The 20,370-nt window shown below is 39.3% G+C and overlaps 1 protein-coding gene across 21 annotated transcripts in view; it reads right to left on the bottom strand.

Annotated features, from left to right (window-relative positions):
* RBFOX2 (RNA binding fox-1 homolog 2) overlaps positions 1–20,370 on the bottom strand; it is a 261,511-nt gene that overhangs the window by 79,632 nt on the left and 161,509 nt on the right. The window contains exon 1 of one of the 21 annotated variants that reach the window (XM_060306886.2): positions 10,270–10,547. The exons of the other annotated variants lie outside the window; for them this stretch is intronic. Within the exon in view, the coding sequence (XP_060162869.1) occupies positions 10,270–10,296 (27 nt within the window). The 5' untranslated portion in view covers positions 10,297–10,547. Of the gene's footprint in view, positions 1–10,269; positions 10,548–20,370 lie in introns of those variants that run through there. 21 annotated transcript variants of the gene reach the window in all.

Raw genomic sequence — 20,370 nt, 5'->3', positions numbered from 1 at the left:
CCTTCTATGGCATGTTTTCTTTTGACTATCACATTCTTAATCTCTCACGCTCTTTCTCATTCTCAAACTGTTCCCTTCTCATTACACCCAGAACAGGTTTTATGAACGCATTCCGTTCTTTAATCTGACTACATTAGTTAGAATACTTCTTTAAATCTTTCTCTGTTCCCTGGATTATCTGTTTCCCCTAGGGTCAGGTTTTCTTTTTGTTTCTTCTCTTTCGTGCTGAAAGTTCCTCTTATATGACTAAGGAACCTCATGCACTGGTGACCCAGGTATAAGGACTTGGTTAGCTGGTGTGGATTTCCTCTGCTATCATATAAGGAAATCTGTTCTCTTATTAGGTCTTTTCCTGGAATTAAAATTCTAACTGGGACCTCAGTATGAGATAAGGAAGAGCATGGCAGCGGGCGACTTCGTTTTAGTGCATGCTACTAGGAAAGTGTGGAATGACCTCCTCCTACCCTCCGAATATCAGATTAAAGGAAGGGGTGCCAATATCTAATACAAAAAGAATTAAATTTCCCCAAATATTCTGATCAACTTATTTGGAGTCAAACAATCTGGGGTTTTTGTTTTTCCTTTTTTTAATGCTGGAGAAAAGAGGCAGCATAGTAAATGATGGGGCTGGCTACTTCCACTGGAACATCTCCAAGAGATTTGTGTGTTCCCCAAATAGCTGCTTGCTCTAAAATCCTCCTTTCTTCTAACCAAATAAAGCATCCATTTCCAAAATGACATTATATTTTAAGTATTACTTGATTTAAGTAATAAGCACTAGAATATATGTGACTACCCAATTTAACTCTCTGGTTTTGCACTTGTCATGAATTAACAAGTTAAAGTTCATTAATTCAATCAAGAAGTATTATTACATACTAAATTGAACCAGATACAATAATAAACACTGGCAATATAGTCCCAATCCTGAAAGAAACTACAGTCTGATGGAAAAAACAGACAAATGTATTCACAATTACAGTAATACATACTATGGACTAAGAGAACAATACATATACATCGCCAAGGAAGCACAAAAAAGGGACAACTCTGTGAGACAGGGCAAGCTTTCTGAAGTAAGTGAAGTCTCAGCTAAATCTTTAAGGCAAGAAATTATTCCTGTGGGAGAAAGAGGTATTCTGGCCCAAAGTAATAATACGTGAAAAATAATATATGAAGAAATATATGAAAAGCAGTAAGGTACAAAATATGGCATATTTGGGGAATTGCAAGTGGTTCAGATTTGGGGGTAGAGTGGAGGGAGAAAACAAGTGAGGAAAGGAAAAGAATCTTCAAATTTTCTGGGAGGAAAAATGAGAGAGCAAGTCAGGGTTTCACCCTAACGGGGATCCAAGATGACCCATCAAAGCTGCTAGAAACTGTGTCCCTGTCATCAAGCTATATGGGAAAACCTTCCTTCTACTAAAAACCAGGGAGGACTGCATCCCTCTGAATCAGGGGTTGGCAAACTATGGCTTTGGTCCAAAGCTGGCCCACCACATGTTTTTGCACAACCTAAAAGCTAAGAGTAGTTTTTACATTTTCAACTAGTTGAAAAAATTTAAAAAAAAGAATATTTTGTGACACATGGAAGTAATATGAAATTAAAATTTCAGTGTTTATAAAGTTTAACTAATGAAGTGAGAGAATGGCATGGACATATATACACTACCAAATGTAAAATAGATAGCTAGTGGGAAGCAGCTGCATAGCACAGGGAGATCAGCTCAGTGCTTTGTGACCACCTAGAGGGGTGGGAGAGAGAGGGTAGGAGACGCAAGAGGGAGGAGATATGGGGATACATGTATATGTACAGCTGATTCACTTTGTTCTATAGCAGAAACTAAGACACCATTGTAAAGCAATTACACCCCAACAAAGATGTTAAAAAAAAATAAAGTTTAACTAGAACATAGCCACACCCATTCACTTACCTATCATCCATGGCTACTTTCTTGTTACAACAGCAGAACTGAACAGTTGTAACAGAAACAGCGTGGCTTGCAAAGCCAAAACTATTTACTATCTAGCCATTATGGAAAAAGTTTATGGATTTCTGCTCTAAGTTAGGAGTCTTTCAAAGTCTCATCTCCTTCAATTAAGTCTCAGCTTATCGGTTCAGAAGTTCTTATAAGAAATCTCATACAATATTAGATAAAAGACTAGTTACATTATTTGTGGATATAAAAGTATTATTTTTAATTTCATAAAGTAATGATTGATTTCCATTTCCATATTTTCTTCTTAACAATTCCTTTATATACGAAATATCAAATTTTGCTTGCAGAACTTTATCCTGCAGTTCTAAATGAATTAAATATCTCCAGTTATATGATTTCAAGTTGTAACTTTTAAAACTGCATTTCCTTCTGTTAACAGCAGTCTAGCTATACTTATTTCCTGGACCATTAATTAAATAAGAAATGTTATTCTAATATTCTGAAACTGGTAGCCCTTTGAAAAAATTCAAGAGGAATGATGAAAAGCATAATATGCCAAAGTAAGCTAATCTAAGACTATTTCTAAGGCATTTGATTTATAATATGGATTGTTAAATCGGAATATTTTTCAAGGGTTTAATTTATTTTTTGGTTGTGTTTTACTTCTATTCTCAATAGAAAAATAAGATCATGATTCACTGTTGCTACTGATTTAAAAGACTCTATAATTCCTAATTTTGGCTCTTCAACACTCTTTTTTAAAAAATTTTTTTTTGCGGTACGTGGGCCTCTCACTGCTGTGGCCTCTCCCATTGCGGAGCACAGGCTCCCGTCGTGCAGGCCCAGCGGCCATGGCTCACGGGCCCAGCCGCTCCACAGCATGCGGGATCCTCCCGGACCGGGGCACGAACCCGTGTCCCCTGCATCGGCAGGCGGACTCTCAACCACTGCGCCACCAGGGAAGCCCTCAACACTCTTTTTTGATACAATTTCAACATCTCAAGAGAGGTGATCAAATTTACTTTTGCTGATTTTTAATATATCATCTCTTGGTCCAATTGGCATCTTCAAAACAGTATTTCTAAAAAATAAGTTTAAAAAGTGAAAATTTCAGTGTTAGTAACCTTTGAGGGATCTGGGCAAGACCTAGAAAAGTTAGAAGGCAAGTAGATTCTTGCCAATCAGCTCACAGCATGCTTTAGAATGGAGAAGAAAAACAATATTCTACTTAAGAGTTGAGGGTAATATACTCTTATATTGAAGTTATAAATTGCTGACAAGGGCTTCCCTAGTGGTGTAGTGGTTAAGAATCCGCCTGACAACGCAGGAGACATGGGTTCGAGCCCTGGTCCGGGAAGATCCCACATGCTGTGACGCAACTAAGCCCATGCACCATAACTACTGAAGCCCACACGCCTGAGAGTCCGTGCTCTGCAACAAGAGAAGCCACCGCAATGAGAAGCCTGCGTACCACAACAAAGAGTAGCCCCCACTCGCCACAACTAGAGAAAGCACACGCACAGCAACGAAGACCCAACGCAGCCAAAAATAAATAAATAAATTTTAGAATAAATAAATAAATTGCTGACAACACTGCATGGTCAATAGGCTATGAAAACTGAGTAAACGCAACATGCTATCAAAAACCAAAACTTATAACAAAGATATGATACCTAATAATACTCATAACTACTTAGTAATTGGATATAAATGATAAATCATTCATATAAATTGTCATAATTAGTCCAGAACAGTAAAGACTATAGAAACCATATGGTTTCATATCTATGAGGAATAATTCAAGGAGGTAGGTAAGATGAGTACCGAGAACAGAAGATTGAAGGGAACACTTAGCAGTTATTTTCAAATACTTGGGTTTTATGAAGAAGAGAGATTAACTAACCACTCCATGTGACTCTGGATGACAGAACTAGAAACAATGAGAAGACAATAATGAAAGCAGATTTTAGCTCACCATAAGGAAAACATTTCTACTTTGTAAAGCCAACAATGGAACTCTTTACCTATGAGGCTTGTAGTATAATGGAAGAGCATGCAAATTTGGAATTAAATGGATCTCATATTTGGAACCTATCCCTGTCTGTTCCCAGAACTACAAGGTTGCTTGACCTCTTGAATGTCAAATTCTATCGAACGGGTGGGGCGGGGGTGGGGGGTGGGAACACCACCTACCTAAAAAAGAGACTGACAAGTGACATATGATATGAATACAACTGTTTGTATGTAAATGTGATTTGTATGTAAAATTGGTACAAAGTGGTATGCAAGAACAAAAGGTTATTTCAATAACAGTAACTATTAGTGGTGGTTAGGAACAGGGAAGCTGGAGCCAAACTCCTTGGGTTTAAATCCTGATGCTGTCAACTTGGCCAAGTTATTTAACCTCTCTGTATCCCTGTGTCCTAAGTTCTACAATACGAACGTTAACAGTACTTATAAGGCTGCTGAAAGGAATTACATAAGGCACTGATGACAGTGCCTAATGCATAATATATACTCTATAATGTTATCTAATCTATTACTATTATGTAATATTAGAAAAATAAATTCATTTTATTCTATAGTGAATTCCTTGTTATTGCAAGTATTCATCAAAGCCTTGAACATGTCAGAGATGGAAATCCCGTAAGTGAATAAGAGAGTCTCAACTAAATTCATTCATTCACACAGTCAGCAAGTATTAAATGAATATGTAATGCCTACAGAGGGCACTAGAGCACAGATTCCCAAGCCAGTCTGTGGATATGAATCCCCACAACACCTTAGTAGCTTATAAATTGGGGCAAGTTATGTAAGCGTAATATGCCTCAGTTTCTTCTTCTGTCCCATGGGGATAATTATAGGGTTGATGAGAGGATTCAATGAGTTAATGTAGGTAAAGTGCTTAGCACAGTACCTGACAGTAATACATCACATATAAAGATTAGCTGATTAGCTATTATTTTGACTACATGCCAGGCACAGTTTTAGACACCGGGAATACAAGAGACTGCTGACAAGGTCCCTGACTCACAGAACTTACATTCTTTGTAGGGGTAGGGTAGCACTGATAATAAACAAGCAAATAAAGAGTAATGACAAACACTAATATCAGTGATAAGTGAAGAAAAAGCAGGTTAAGGGAATAGGGAACAATTGGGGAATTCAAGTTGAGATAGGAAGGTCAAAGAAGAACTCTTGAGAAGCCTGGGGGATGAGCATTTCCATCTAAAAGAAAAACAGAAGGAAAGGTTCTGAGCAGGAAGATGCAAGGTGTGTTAAAAGGAATAGCAAAGAGGCCAGTGCCACTGGAGCAGAATATGGGAAGAGAAGGGCAGCAGGAGATAAGGCTGGAGAGACAGCCAGGTTCCCGATCACTCAGGGCCTCAGAGACCAGAGTGAGGACACTGGGGTCTGAAGGGAAACAAATGGAAGGTTTAAAGCACAGGGGCGACAAAATCAGACCTGCACTGCACTCTGGCAATGACCTCTTATGAATTATTTGACTCCAAGATTTCCTGAACTTAATCATTCTACTAGTAATAGAGGCACATTTGCATATCTGGGAAATGGAAACATACATCATGATGGCAGACTGAAACATTTCTGCTTGGAAGCTGAGCATCCAAACCCAATAATGAAATTACTACATTGGAAACAACAGAGCGTTTACTGCAGGGGAGCATTCCATTTGTGTTTGTTAGATTTCACATATGAAGTATTGTTTAGAAACGTTTAAGAAAGATTTGACAGTGGTTTTGGAATGTTGGGGGAAAAAAGTGAGGAATTATGATTCCAGAAGGGAATGCTTCAGATATCAACAATGCCAGATTCCAGAGAGGAACTGTACACCAAAAGGATGCTGTATCATCACCATGACAATCACATACAGATAGAAGCCCAAGAAACAAACCAAGGTAAGGTATTACGTGAAGTTAAAATGTGAGTAGTCCACGAACCAGAAGTCAAAAGAGAAATGAGATTGTTCCCATATGGCGATCTTTTGGATGTGAGTGTGAAAATTTTCAGGGAAGAACAGAAAACTGGAGGAACACAACCAGGACTTTGAGCTAAGCCACTGAGAGGGGTGAGGAGTGTCATTTCCCTTTCAACATGGAGGTGTGCTCCGTGGCAATACAATCCTGAATAGCAGTTTGTCAAACACTAAGCTTTCCTAGTCTCGACTACAAAACTAAGAAGAAAGATAAAGGAAAAAAATAAAGGGAAGGAGCCGAAAAAAGGCGTGTGTTTTGGGGCATGGGAGGTGACTGGGAAGAAAAACCATTTAGTAAATCAAAATCGCTCAGATTTAATTACTTATATGGAATTCTGGGTATCTTTTCAGGGGAACTGAGTAATTTTTAGAATAGCAATATTTTTCAAGGGCCAGCCTTGGTCTTGGCAAGGAAATGGTTATAACTGACGATAAGGAGCAATGTAGAAGAATTCAGAAAGAAACCAAAGCTCTGGAAATAGTGAGGCTTTTTTTGGTTCATTGTAAAGGAACATAAATTAGCCTCAAACCCAATCTCCGCCTACCCCCCAACTTCCCAGAGTCCTGTGCAGCCCATAGAAAGTGGAAGTGAGCCAAAGCCAACAGTGTGGGCTGAAGCTCTGTGGATGAAGGGTGGGATGGGCTCGGGGGGGACCTGGCTGGCAACCCAATGGAATCACTTGAAAGCACTGCCACAAAATGGAGACTAAATAGTCATGGAGGACCTTCAAAATGCACAGAAAATGGGATACGCTTAGCAAAATCAGAGAATAGATTCCCTACTCCAACTCATTTCAAAAAAACAAAAAAAACAGAAAGGATAATAGAAAATGAAACAAAGCAAAACATACCTGCTCTCTTACCGGTCTTTAATTAAAGCATAAAATACCCTCCCTCTTCTCTCCTCCCAGCCACCCTGGAACGAATAGGGACCTGGCCACAGCTCAGGTAAAAGACTTCGGCCTTCCAGCTACTAAGAGTGGAGATAGCAGACAATAGAACTGGTGGTGATTCATTACAAAAGAATACACTCCGGAGTGGCCTGCTGCCACTTGGGCTCCCCGCACTATTTAAAGGAACAGCAACCTCCTTTCCAACCTCCCTTATTCTTAACACCTTCCCTCCTCTTGGTCCTGATGGAAAACAGATTTTGAAGAAAATGCCAGCAAAGCACTGAGCTGTCCAAGAAAGGGAGGGCTTTGCGTTCCACAGAAACTGGCAGTCTTACGCTATAGTAGAGAACAAAAATTTTCTTTAACGTCCACACTGTAAAATCTTTTCCTCTCTGCCTAGTATACTTTCCCTTTCAACAACAAATAGTATAACCTTTCTTATTAATTGGAGTTGAAGTCATTTACAACTTTGTCTAATTTGACACATATTACAAGAATGTATCTCTTCTCCTTCCTTTTATTCCACGTTGTTATATTCACAGATGTGAGGAGATGCAATAATTTGGTTCACATGCTCTGAAAGAAGAGAGTACCTCAGTGAAATACTCCTGTAACATATACAGGAATGACAGATAAACCTAAAGTTATTTTTTAAAAAGTCACATGAGCATGTCTGTCTACTATACTAGAATTCTGAAATTAAATTGCCATTTGCTTTTTTTTAAAGCAAAACTCTGATAACTTATTGTAAATAACAGAGCCTTATAAACCAAAAACAGGCCTTATAAAACCAGAGCATATATAGTAACAATGTGTGTACACCGTGTAGCTACAAATATGGATATAAACGTGATGAAAATGTCATCCACTGAAGGCCCTTCACCTTCCACCAAGTGAGCGATGGAAACCACGGGATATAGAAATGTTAAGATCAAAGATGCAAAGAACCTAGGTGACAAAATGATGAAAACATACCTAAATACTTTTCTTAATATACCTGTTAAGATACTAAATACCACAATAAACTGTTTAACTTTGATAAGTGAACCCTAAACACTGCAGACATTTTCTATGCAGAAAGCTTATGTGACAGATCATTATCAAATATTGGGATTTGACGTCTAGCTCAAAAAACCAAAAACTACCCCCCCCACCAAAAACAAAACAAAACCAAACCATAGGACAAATAAAGATTTGGCCTATCTTGCTATTTTATGTATGTTACATTAACACAGAAAGTGTATACAAAAAACAAACATGCTGGAATATTGAAAATTCACAAGTTTGACATTCTGCACTTTCCATTTGTATAAATTCAGGATGGGCAAAAGTGAGTTCCTTGTTTCCTTCAGCATTCACACACACTGAGAAAATCATAATGATTTTCACTTACCTATTAGAATTCTTAACCTCCCCCAGATGCCTCTTTCCAGTTTCTATTTATCTCTTCTGCTTCATTCCTAAAATTATAGTTTCCTTAAATACTTATTAAGACCAAGATATTAAGTGTGCAAATGCTTGTGCATTTGAACTTGGGCTTGCACATGTTTACTCAGCTGCTCTAGAAACTAAGGGGACAGGCTCCAAGAGGCCACGGAAAACCTCTGATTATAAGAAGTCCTAGTTTAGATAACTCTTTCACTGATTTAAAAATATATACAATACATACAATGAAAAGTCAAGTAGTTGAAAAGGCTCCAGTAACAGCTGAGAAAGAAGAGAGCTGGTACCCTCTAATATGGTCAGTTAACGAAAACTAAACGAGGCTCCAAGTTTAAGAAGTATCATCTCCCAAGCAACAAAGAGAAGCCAGAAACATATTTTCTCTTTTTTAAAAAGTAAAGCAATATTTCAAAAGAGTTAATCGGGCTGACGACGAAGGGATAAGAAGTGGAAGAGAAAATATTTCAAGGGTTTCTCCACTTTCCAGAAGAGGGAGGGGTTTCTTAATAATCTCCAAACTCAGATCTGCTGAAAAATTACTATGGAAAGACATATTCTTTGAAACTTCCCTTTCCTCTCGGTCATGCTGGGAAAATCTCCTTAATGCTTTACCTCCTTCCAAACAGCACTGCGGGGCATTATATAACATTTAACAGAACAGGGTTCCAGTTCCTAAAATGATGCCTCTATCCAGATAGCCAGTTGACTCTCTCGCCCTCCGGTGGTGACTTAGGAAAAGAGATGAGAGAATACAAAAAAAAAAAAAAAAAAAGGGGGGCAACCTCCTTAAAAGGAAAGCACTGTCCAGTGATGAAATTTCCCTATAGAGCATAAAAGCCTGGAGTGAAACTGATCTTAAGTCTGAGACTAAAGGACATGAACGTTCCACAATGCAAACAATTCTCATTGATAAATCACAGTCTCATCGTTTCCTCTCAACCTATATATTAAAAAAAAGGGAAAAGGAACATACAGAAACGTGCCAAAAAGAAAAAGAGCACAGCCAGGGGAAATTGGGGAAGAGTATTCACCTTTCCATTTGTCAGGAATGACTTGCTAAAATGCAGATATTGCCTGGTATAACCAAAGACAGGGGGAGAGAGAGAGGTATGGGGTGGGGGGGGAGGGAGAGGGAGAGAGGGAGAGAGGGAGAGGGAGACGGGGAGAGAGAGAGAGAGAGAGAGGGAGAGGGAGAAAGGAAGAGGGAGAAAGGGAGAGGGAGAGGGAGGGAGAGGGAGAGGGAGAGGGAGAGGGAGAGAGAGGGAGGGAGAGGGAGAGGGAGAGGGAGAGAGAGGGAGAGGTCTTCCATTTCCTACTCCCTCTCCTTCAGATGTCTTTTAATGCCCGTGATTGTCATTTATATATTCAGACTTGTTCTTCTGCCAGGGAGGGCTCTACCTGCCTCTGCTGCACCTGGATGCTTCTATGTTCTCACAGAAAACAGTCTTTGCCAGTAACAAAGACATGAAAATGAAACATTTTTCTAGCCTTCATTTTTAATAAGCCATTTAGAGCAAAGGCAGCAAAACTGCAAGTCCACTGCCAATTCTGAGAAACCAAAGCGAATCAGGAATCAGATTTCCTTATAACACAAATTCTTCTGCAATTCTTAAAAGGAAGTCAATCCCTCTCCCGTCTTTTTGGCAGTCTACAAGAATCTCTTCCTACCTCTGCAGTCTCTCTCTCCCTCCCTCTTCTCAGAACCAAGACAAAGAGGTAGACAAATCCCCACAGGGTCTTTCCTGAGCTACAGCTGCACAGTACAGGAAACAGGAATCTGCTATGGAGCTAAGGGAGGGGAGAGAAAAAAGGATACGGATACACCACACACACGGACTCACAACAGGCACAGACTAACACTTTCCAGCTGATAACAATAATTCTGGCCCTTTCTAAAAAGACAGTAATAATTAAAACTCTGGTGACTATGCCCCACCCCCCATCTTATTTAGGTCTCAGAAACGAGAAAAGAAACGCACGGAGGAAACACAGATCTTACCTGAGTTACCATTTTCTTTTTCTCCATAAACCAAATGGAACAGATGATGAACACTTCAAAGCGGTCGCGCTGGGGCACACCTTCCACAGCTTGCTTTCCACCCCCCTCCCCCCCCCCAAGTCTAGCTCTTAAAGGGTGGGTGATGTTCTCCCTTTATCCCGGTTTCCTTCCTTTTTCTTTCTAGTGTTTCTTCCTTTCTTTTCTCTTCCTCTCTGGCAGTCTCTCCCCCTCCTTCTTTCTCCAGCTCCCTCCCATATCTCAGGCAGATGGCTGAAGGAAGCCCCACCCCCGAATGCCTAAGGTAATTAATCAGAGTAGAGCCCCACCTCTTCCTCCTCCTCCCACCCCCTCCCGGCAGGCTGACATCTCCCAACTCCAGAAACAGGCCTGCTGGAGAATGGCAGTTTGGTGTGTGCTTTGCGCACGCGTGTGTGTGTGTGTGTGTGTGTGTGTGTGTGTGTGTGTGTGTGTGAGTGTGTGAGGGGAGGAGGGAAGGAGGGGGGGAGAGAGGGAAGGGCAGGCGCCATGTGCCCGCATATTTTAAGGAGTTTCTCCGATGGTGGCATTAATTATATGGCACGGGAAGTATTCACAGCAGCTTACCATAGTACGTACAGATTTAAAACGTTCCATCTAAGAATACCTGATAATAAATAAGGAGCAAAACAAACTATTAAAAAAAATGTCCACTGATGTACAGTTTATAGATGCAGCGGATGCAATAAAAGATGAGAAGAGCTGCTCAATGATGGGTTGACTGGAAGGTTTTCAAGGAATGGAAATATGCAAGAAACTGCTTGCCCTGAACTAGTCTAATGACTACAAAGGACAAAAAGAGAGGAGGGAGGTAATTTAAGTGCTTCTTTTTTTCTACTGTAAAAAACTTGGGGATTCTGAAAAAGGTATCTACAAACATGACTGCTTAAGAAGCTTAAGGTGGATACAAATTTGGCTGCTCAAGGCTTCCAGCTTCATTTAAAATTCTGATTAACTGAGAATTTACCCTTTGCGTTCCCCAGCCTTCTGCATCTCAGCCTCTATTGAAAAACATAAACCCTTTCTTGTACACACACTGGACATGTGTCATTACTATAACTAGTCATTGTTACTATAGAGTGCTATAGACACAGGAGGTTTGGGAGAATGTTTACTGAATGTAAGAGTTTCTTTTAAGTTCTCTTTGTAAAAAGTCATAATGAAAAAAAGCATAAAGGTGTGATTCAGTTCAGAAGTCCTGGTCAAAGTCATAATTCTGCCCTTTACAAGTGATCTTGGAAAAGTCTTTGACCTCTGAATATAAATGTCATATCTCCCTACTTTCTATTATTATATATTCAAATAAAGTAACCTATGTGAATGTTTGATGAGTTTATGATGTTTGTCTCATAAAAATAAAGATTTTCTAATTTTTTAGTATTCTAATAAATAAGATCCTATTCTAAAGGTTTTATTATATATTTTAAGTTATGCTATATTTATGTTATAATCTCTAATAGATTACCTGAAGAACAAAGAGATTAATTCCAAAATTGAGCTTTCTATTTTTAAAATAAACACATAAAGAAATCAAAATTAAAAATCACAAATCACACCGAGAATACTTAAGTTTTTGCTGTCTCAATGAGGATTATTTGGCAAAATGTATAACCAAGCTTTAAAAAAATGTGCCATATTGGGCTTCGCTGGTGGCGCAGTGGTTGAGAGTCGGCCTGCCGATGCAGGGGACAGGGGTTCGTGCCCCGGTCCGGGAAGATCCCACATGCCGCGGAGCGGCTGGGCCCGTGAGCCATGGCCGCTGAGCCTGCGCGTCCGGAGCCTGTGCTCGCGACGGGAGAAGCCACAGCAATTGAGAGGCCCGCGTACAGCAAAAAAAAAAAAAAAAAAAAAAAGTGCCGGATAATAATGTTGGTTGGCACATTGTCAATGAACCACCATCACGCTCCCATCCTCCCATCCAAATTAATAATCATTTTAACAATTCTGAAAAGAACACAGGAACTACCAAACAATCTGGAGAGCCTGGAGAAACCGGCACAGTCATTGCTATTTACTGAGTACCTACAATATGTCAGGCATTGTTCTGGGCATTTTACAGCTATCAGTATACTTTTAGTATAACCTGTACGTGTAAAGAAATATGTACAAAAGAATGGGATCTTTAAACATTAGAAAAAAACATTAAGAGAAAAGGAATAGATTGGTTCTGAACTTGTACTTATTTAACATTTTTAGAAATGATCTGGAAGATAGAACATATTACATTCTCTGAATTTGCAACTGAAAAGCCAATCTGGAGATAAAATGCAGTCAAAAAATTTTAAAGACAAAGTGAGGAAGCAGAAAAGAGGTAGGCGAGTTTCACTGGAAGCAGGGGCAATGCAGTGTGCTTCTGGGAAAATCTAAATCATATTTACGGGATAATTATTTACGCTTTCAGTTCTAATATAAGAAATAAACTGAGGATCACTGTATACCATTCTCTGAATCCACTGGTCCACAATAGTGCTAGGGGCAAAAAACCAGGAGCACCAAGACAGAGTCCCCCACTCCCCCCGCCACACACACACACTCACTCACTCACACTCACACACATGCTAGTCTTATGAAAGCCATGGCTGTCTTGAAGCTGGCAAACCTCCATACGTATGGAAAGACAACAAAGCCCCAAGAAGAGATTTTTAAAATAAAAATCAGGGATTCCCACATGCAAAAAGTCTAGGACTGGGATAAAGGTTTCCCTAGGTCTGGTATTCATGCCTCTTTTCTACATTTAGGACCACTGTTTTATAATGCAAATAATAAACGTATAAAAGTCATTACCACAAGAAAGAGTTAGTGTGAGCTAAAAGTGAAAAACAAAAGTATTAAAATAATTTTCATAAACTCACTGATCATAGTGAGCACTGCACGAACTCAAGGATATTTTGATGTGCATCCCTGACTTTAAAGGGTGGTGTTACAGAGGACAATCTGCTCCCTCGTGCCCAAATGAGAGAAGAGCAATTGAACAGTCTGGATCTGACCCAGCAAAACAACTGGAGGGCCCTGGTGGCTGAGTGTGCCCAGTGGTACCCAGGAGAAACGCATTTCAGGGCATTTTCTGGGCAGGAGTGAGGGGGCTGGGGAGGTAGGCAGGCAAACAGACAATAAGAACGTCAGCTAGGGGAGGAGACCACATCCACCCTTGTGGATCAACCTCCAGCTTCCAGCACAGTGCCTGATACACGGTAGGTGCTCAATAAATATCTGTTAATAAATAAACAAATGAAGGAACTTCTCCTAGTTGTCTCAATGTCTTCATTGTTTGCTCAGTGTTCTATGTAATCCCCAGAACTCCAGCTTCCTTTCCCCCATACCACTCAACGGAAATGGATCTTATTAAAGTCACCAAAGACCTCTGATGGCCGAAGTCAATGGACATGTTATACCTTCTTTGACTTGTCTGCGGCATTTGGCACTCCCTCCTTTTGGAAACTCTTATTCTGAGTCTTTCTTGATTTTCCTCTTTTCCTGTTAACTCGCTTCCCCATCTTACTGTTTTTCCTCTGCCCACCTTCTGTGTTGGTATTGCCTGAGGCGGCATCTTCAGACCTCTTTCTACTGCACACCACAGGTTCTTAACCCAAGGTATATAGTTCCTCACACAGGTACCCTGGTGGAAATTTGTTATTTTTATGTGCATTTCTGTGCAGAGAGGATCTACGGTATTCATCAGATTTTCAAAAGGGTACACATCTCAAAAAAGTTAAACAATGGTCCTTAGTTCCCGAGGCCTCCTGTTGACCAACACGTTTGCTGTAGGTGATGTAATCCATCCCATAGCTTCAATTACCACCCATTTACCTTGATGGCCCCCACATTTCTATATCCAGTCCAGATATCTCTCCTGAACTCCAGATCAAAATATCCAAATGCTAAATAATGGTCATCTCCATTTAGATATCCTACAAATTTCTCTATCTTAAAAGACCAAAACTAAATTAAATTCTTAAAATCGAATCACTAATTCATTTAGCAAATGTTTGAGTGTCTACTATGTGCCAGACACTATTCTAGGCACTGGGGGAAAACTAAATGGGCAAAGGAGATAAAATCCCTGTATGTGTGAAGTCTGGATTCTAGTACTCATTCTGCCATGTTTGTTTACTTGGTGAAATGTGGTTAAACTTTATAACCAGTAAAACCAGAGGTATCAGTTCTTGAAAACTTACTCTGTGGTGTCTTATCAGGCAACTACACACATTCTTAGCTCATTTCATCCTCAAGACAAGATATTTTTATCTCCTTTGCAGAGATGAGGGAACTAAGACCAGGTGAGGCTAAGTATCTTGCCCAAAGTCACCAGAGCTAGCAAGCTGAAGTGTCCAGATTTAAACCCAAATTTGATGGGAAGTCTGCAGTCCTTCCAAGACTCCTCCTTCTCACTCAATATCACACCAAACCAGAAGCAAGTCTTTTTGATTTCACTGAAATGTGCCCTTTCTTTTCATCCCTAGCACCACAAATTCCGTTCTGACCTTATTATTTTGCATTCAGCCTCCTACTTATCTCCCTGCCTTCAGTCTACCCCTCTTCCCATGCAGGCTTCTTACTACTCTCAGAGCTTGATCTTTCTAAACACAAATCTCATCATGCCACTTCCCTGATTAAACTCAACTATTGCCCACAGCCTAACAAGGGGGACAATTCTAACTCTTAAGTAGGCATCTAACACACATAACGTGGCTTCAGCCCCCTTGTCCAGAGCCCCGGCTTTCCCTCTCCCCACCCACTGCTCTCCTCTGCTCCTACCACACTTCACGACTTGCAGTTAGTTCCTCAATGACACCTCTGTTCTGTTTTCTGTTCTTCCTCCCTTGCGTACGGCCTTCTATCTGGTTAATTCATCCTTCAAGGCTCACTTCAGGGATCCCCCTGCTCCAGAAAGCCTTTGCTGCCCTACCTGCTCCCACACCTGGGTTAGGTACCCCTTATCCCTGTGCCTTAGCGCCTAAGCCATGGTTGATACTGTTTCTGCATAACTTTGACCAGACTGTGAGCAATCTGAGGGTAGGAACTGTGTTTCACAATCCTAACGCAGTTCCTAACCCAACGCCTGAATACCTTAGTAGATGAATAAATGTTTGATGAAATCAAACTGTAATGCCTTGATTTCTACCTCTAGCCATTTATTTATCCATATGCGGGTACCTAAGAACGAAGAGCATCTCTGTGGTTATCAAAATACTATAAAAGCATTCTTTTCTTCCCAAAGAGTACTTGGAAATGTCTTTAAATTTATAAATTTACTTCAGTATCTCAGAAATTTGAAGGCGAAAGGAAGATGTACAAAATGAGGGAGCGGGAGAAAGGCTTTGTTTTCTACTTTATTAGAATAGTTCAGATTCTAGACAAAACAACACTCACTGATTAAAAAAAAAAAAAAACTCACTTTAGGTGGCGTTGCTCCTCACAATTTTAGGGACTCAACCTTCCTACCTTCCACCCACTTACCAGCAATGCTAAAAGCAGGTCCAAGAGTCCCTGACCAGAAGGCAGGGTTTGCTCATACTTTCCCAGGCTGCCGCTAACACCCAAGTGAAAAGCAACATTAAAGGGACAGCATTTCTGGCAATAATAAAAACTTGTTAGTATAAAAGCTTTTCACAGCATGTCCTCCCTCATAACCCTAAGTGTAAATAACAATTTACACCTAATAGATATAAACACCTTTCCAGAAGCATTTCTCAGACAATACTACTTTAATATTCCTTGTCCCAGCATTCTCTTTAATATAAATAAAGCCAAATTATAGATAATTCCACTATATCCTAGCTCATTTTCTCAGGGTTAGGCAGTGTTCAGTTATATATAACCCATTCTAGAAAAAAAGGTAAGCAAAATTTGAGATCAACTGCTTTAAACGTTATATGCTTATAAAAAACAAATAATCCTCATATTTACTTCCTGTCCCCCCAAACCAACCTTTAGAACAAGATCACAAATAGTACACACTAAGACACAGGTGAGGCCAGAGATATTAGAAAACATCACTTCATACATTATTAACTAGATTTGCAGAAAATACTCTTTAAAATCCCTTTAAACTATCCCAAACTCTAAACTGAGTCATATATGCAATTGAAATTATGTGTACATTCTCTGTATTCTCTGAGAGACTAAGGAAAAGGTTCTTACACAAATACTTAAAGGGATGGGACATAAACAAGTTTAGGAATAACCAGATTATCAAGAAAATACATGATTAATCGGTGAAAACTGAAGTGTACTGTTTCTCCAATAATACAATATGCCACATCTCTATTACTAAATTACTGGAGATTCTGCTGGTTTTCTTCACCACTAAATCCCTGTGCCTGGCATAGTACCTGGCCCATAACTCAAAAAACATTTGGTGAGCAATAAATTAATTTGAAATGAGAAATTAAAGTATATATATATATATCCCCCTTGACATCAAGGTCATCTGCCCACAAAGAAGTGGACAGCCTATGGGCTAAGTCACTCTATAGCATTCTGCAGACCTGAGCATCCTCTAGGCACACGTATCTTTTAGATAGGTCACTGTCTCTCAGTCTTCCAGATGCCTAATATCCTTAAGCTGTACTTGGCTCTCCTGAACCCTCAAATCAGGATACACAGCTACACCCCCCAAAATGTAAGTTCCTGCTTCTTCTCCCTCCAGCTGCCCCATTCACCTCAAAATGATAATCAGTGCCAATGTGTTTGATGGGTGACAGGTTAAGTAAAACTGCCTCAGGAAAAACTGCGACACTAGATGAACCCCTAACTTGCAACAAGTTGTCACATAACATAAAACTGACCATCTTAGCCATTTATACCGTTCAGTGGTATTAAATACAGTGTACCTCTGAAGAACATGGGTTTGAACTGTGCAAGTCCACTTACATGTGGATTTTCTTCACTGCACATGTACACAATCAGCGGCTGGTTGAATCCAAGGATGCAGAACCACTGATACAGAGGGCCGAGTGTGAAGTTATACATGGATTTCAACTGTGCAGAAGGTCGGTGGCCCTAACCCCCACATTGTTCAAAGGTCAACTGTGTATTCATAATTTGCTACCAGCACCATCATCCATCTCTGTAACTCTTTTCATCTTATAAAACTGAAACTCTTAACACAGATGTAGAGAACAAACATATGGACACCAAGGCGGGGAAGTGGTAGGGGGGTGGGGGGGTGTGATGAACTGGGAGATTGGGCTTGACATGTATACACTGATGTGCATAAAATTGATAACTAATAAGAACCTGCTGTATAAAAAATAAATAAAATTAAATTAAAAAAAAAACTGAAACTCTATACCCATTAAATAGTAACTCTCCATTCTCCCTGTCCCCAGAGCCCCTGGCAACCACCATTCTACTTTTTGTCTCTATGAATTTGACTATGCCAAGTACCTCATATAAGTGGAATCACAGTGTCTGTCTTTTTGTGAATGGTTTATTTCATTTAGTATAATATCCTCAAGGTTCATCCATGTTGCTGCTTATATCAGAACTTCCTCCCTTTTTAAGGCTGAATAATATTCCACTGTATGTATATACCATGTTTTGGTTATGCATTCACCCACTGATGGAAACTTGTGCTGTTGCTTCCACCTTTTGGCTACCGTGAATAATGCTGCTGTGAACGTGGGTATACAAATATCTTTCCAAGATTCTGCTTTCAATTCTTTTGGGTATATACTCAGAAGTAGAATTGCTGGGTCATATGGTAATTCTATTTTTAATTTTTTCAGGAACCACCATACGGTTTTCCACAACAGCTGTACCATTGTACATTCTTACCAACAAGTGCACAAGGGTTTCAATTTCTCCGCATCCTTGCCAACACTTGTGATTTCGTTATTTTTTTTGACAGTAGCCATCCTAACAAGTTATATTTTAACCATCCAGTCATAGGTGATAAATGTCTAATCCAAAAGACTAATTTCAAGAACAGCTTCTCAAATAGATTTTTTATGGGTAGGGAGACTACACTCATTGTCCTTTAAATCATATCTAGCAAGCCCCTATCTGTAGGGGCTTCCTCTGCCTGTATTTTAAACTGATTTGGCCCAGATTTGGTTCTGCAAAAATTATAACTAATAAAATAACCAATTTCAATTGCACACTCTTAAGACAGGCATGATTTTTTTAACCATAAGAGTAATAAAAGGTCAAGTACCTAAAATACTTCATTGCCCTATGTTGAGAACTCACTTTGTTTCATTATCTCAACATTAGCAATTCTAGAACTACTTAATTTAAAAAATAGGTGCAAAACCTTTCATTTTTAATACTGTACAATCACATCCTCAATAATGTCCAGTTGCATAACACACTGGTACAGACCACAAGTATTCATACTATGCAACAAAGAGCTTTGATTTAACTAAGTACAAGAATATAATAGAAGCTAAAAAGAAAATTTTATAACTATAGTTGAGACAGTTTGGGTAGCAAACAATCGTCATAAATGCACCACCATTGTATAAATGCACTGGAAAAACCTGTTACCCTAACAGAATTAAGAAATAAGACTGTAACATAGTTTGGGATCCTTCAACTTAAAATTGTTTTTTCAATCACATTAATTTCCTCGATGTGGTGGAGAGTGTACTCTTAAATTTTAATATTCCATTACCTGCATTTCTAAGCTACCTTAATTTCAGACAGAATAAACCTAATAAATGGAGCAAAGTCAGGAAAGTGCTGTTTCAAATACTGAGCACCACATTTAACAGTACTAAATCTTAATGATTTGCGGTGGCAAATTCATTTTATCATAAATGAAAAAAATTTTCCTGCCAAAGACTATCAAATATGTCATAATTTCTAAACAAGAACCCTTTAATCCACTTCACAATTTTTATTTTTGGGGAGAATGGCCAATTTTCTACATCAAAAAATTTATTTACATATTACAATTCTGTTTTTCATAGATCTCCAACATCTCAATCTTCTTTGGAAACATTTTTACTTTTTCAGCTTTATTTTTATACTACTTATATTACAGTTATTACAAGTCCATTACTTTACTAGTTGGGTCTCAGAAATTTACTGTTCACAGATGTTTCTCTTCAAAAGAACATCAATATTTACTTGTAAGAAGCTTTGCTTCTAATCTAGTCTCATGACACTTCCAGCCTTAAGCTGTTGCATAGACCAATCCATTGTGTTATGCCAGGAGAGAAACAGCTCACAGATAAATGAGACCCACAAATGTATCAAAGCCTCATCATGGAAAATATAAGCTCGATTTGAATAACTCAAAATCACAGAGAGTTATACAGCTAATATAAAACATGTAGTATAGACCAATGTCCTACAATATAGTTAAAGAAACATAGCCATATCCCCTCCCACATGACTCCATACTGGTAGCTTACAGCGTGAACGAGGGCTGTGAGTTTACTCTACAGAGCTTACCGAACAGGTCCAATTAAAAATAGAGTGAGGACTTCCCTGGTGGTGCAGTGGTTGAGAGTCTGCCTGCCGATGCAGGAGACACGGGTTCGTGCCCCGGTCCAGGAAGATCCCACATGCCGTGGAGCGGCTGGGCTCGTGAGCCACGGCCGCTGAGGCTGTGCTCCGCAACGGGAGAGGCCACAGCAGTGAGAGGCCCGCGTATCGCAAAAAAAAAAAAAAAAAAAAAAAAATAGCGTGGGTTAGCCTTTAGGCCCAAAATACCTAATAAGATATACTGGTTTGTCACTTCCTTTAACCCTATGCATTTCTGTCCAATCCATAACTTAGGAGCTAATTATTAAAGAAATGGCAATCTGTAAAAAAAAAAAAAAATTTAAATTAAATGCCATAGAAACAAACTAAACCAAACTGAGAAACTACGTAGTGTCTATAATTCAGATATAATTGTATTAACCATTTTTATTTTCCTATTCTAGATTTTCAGTACAATTAATATTTCAAAGAATCATGACATATGAAAAATCACCTAGTCCAACCCCTTCATTTTATATACAAGGAAAGTGAAGTCAAGAAAAATGAAGCTATTTGAGCATGACATGGAGGTGTTAATACCATAGGTTGACTCAGAATCCAGAATCCTTAACTTCAACTTCATTTACTGTA

This window comes from Globicephala melas, chromosome 10, assembly GCF_963455315.2.
Source record: "Globicephala melas chromosome 10, mGloMel1.2, whole genome shotgun sequence".
In the NCBI taxonomy this organism is placed as follows: domain Eukaryota; kingdom Metazoa; phylum Chordata; class Mammalia; order Artiodactyla; family Delphinidae; genus Globicephala; species Globicephala melas.
The sequence above is the reverse complement of the archived record's forward strand: the minus strand, read 5'-3'. Positions and strand labels throughout refer to the sequence as shown.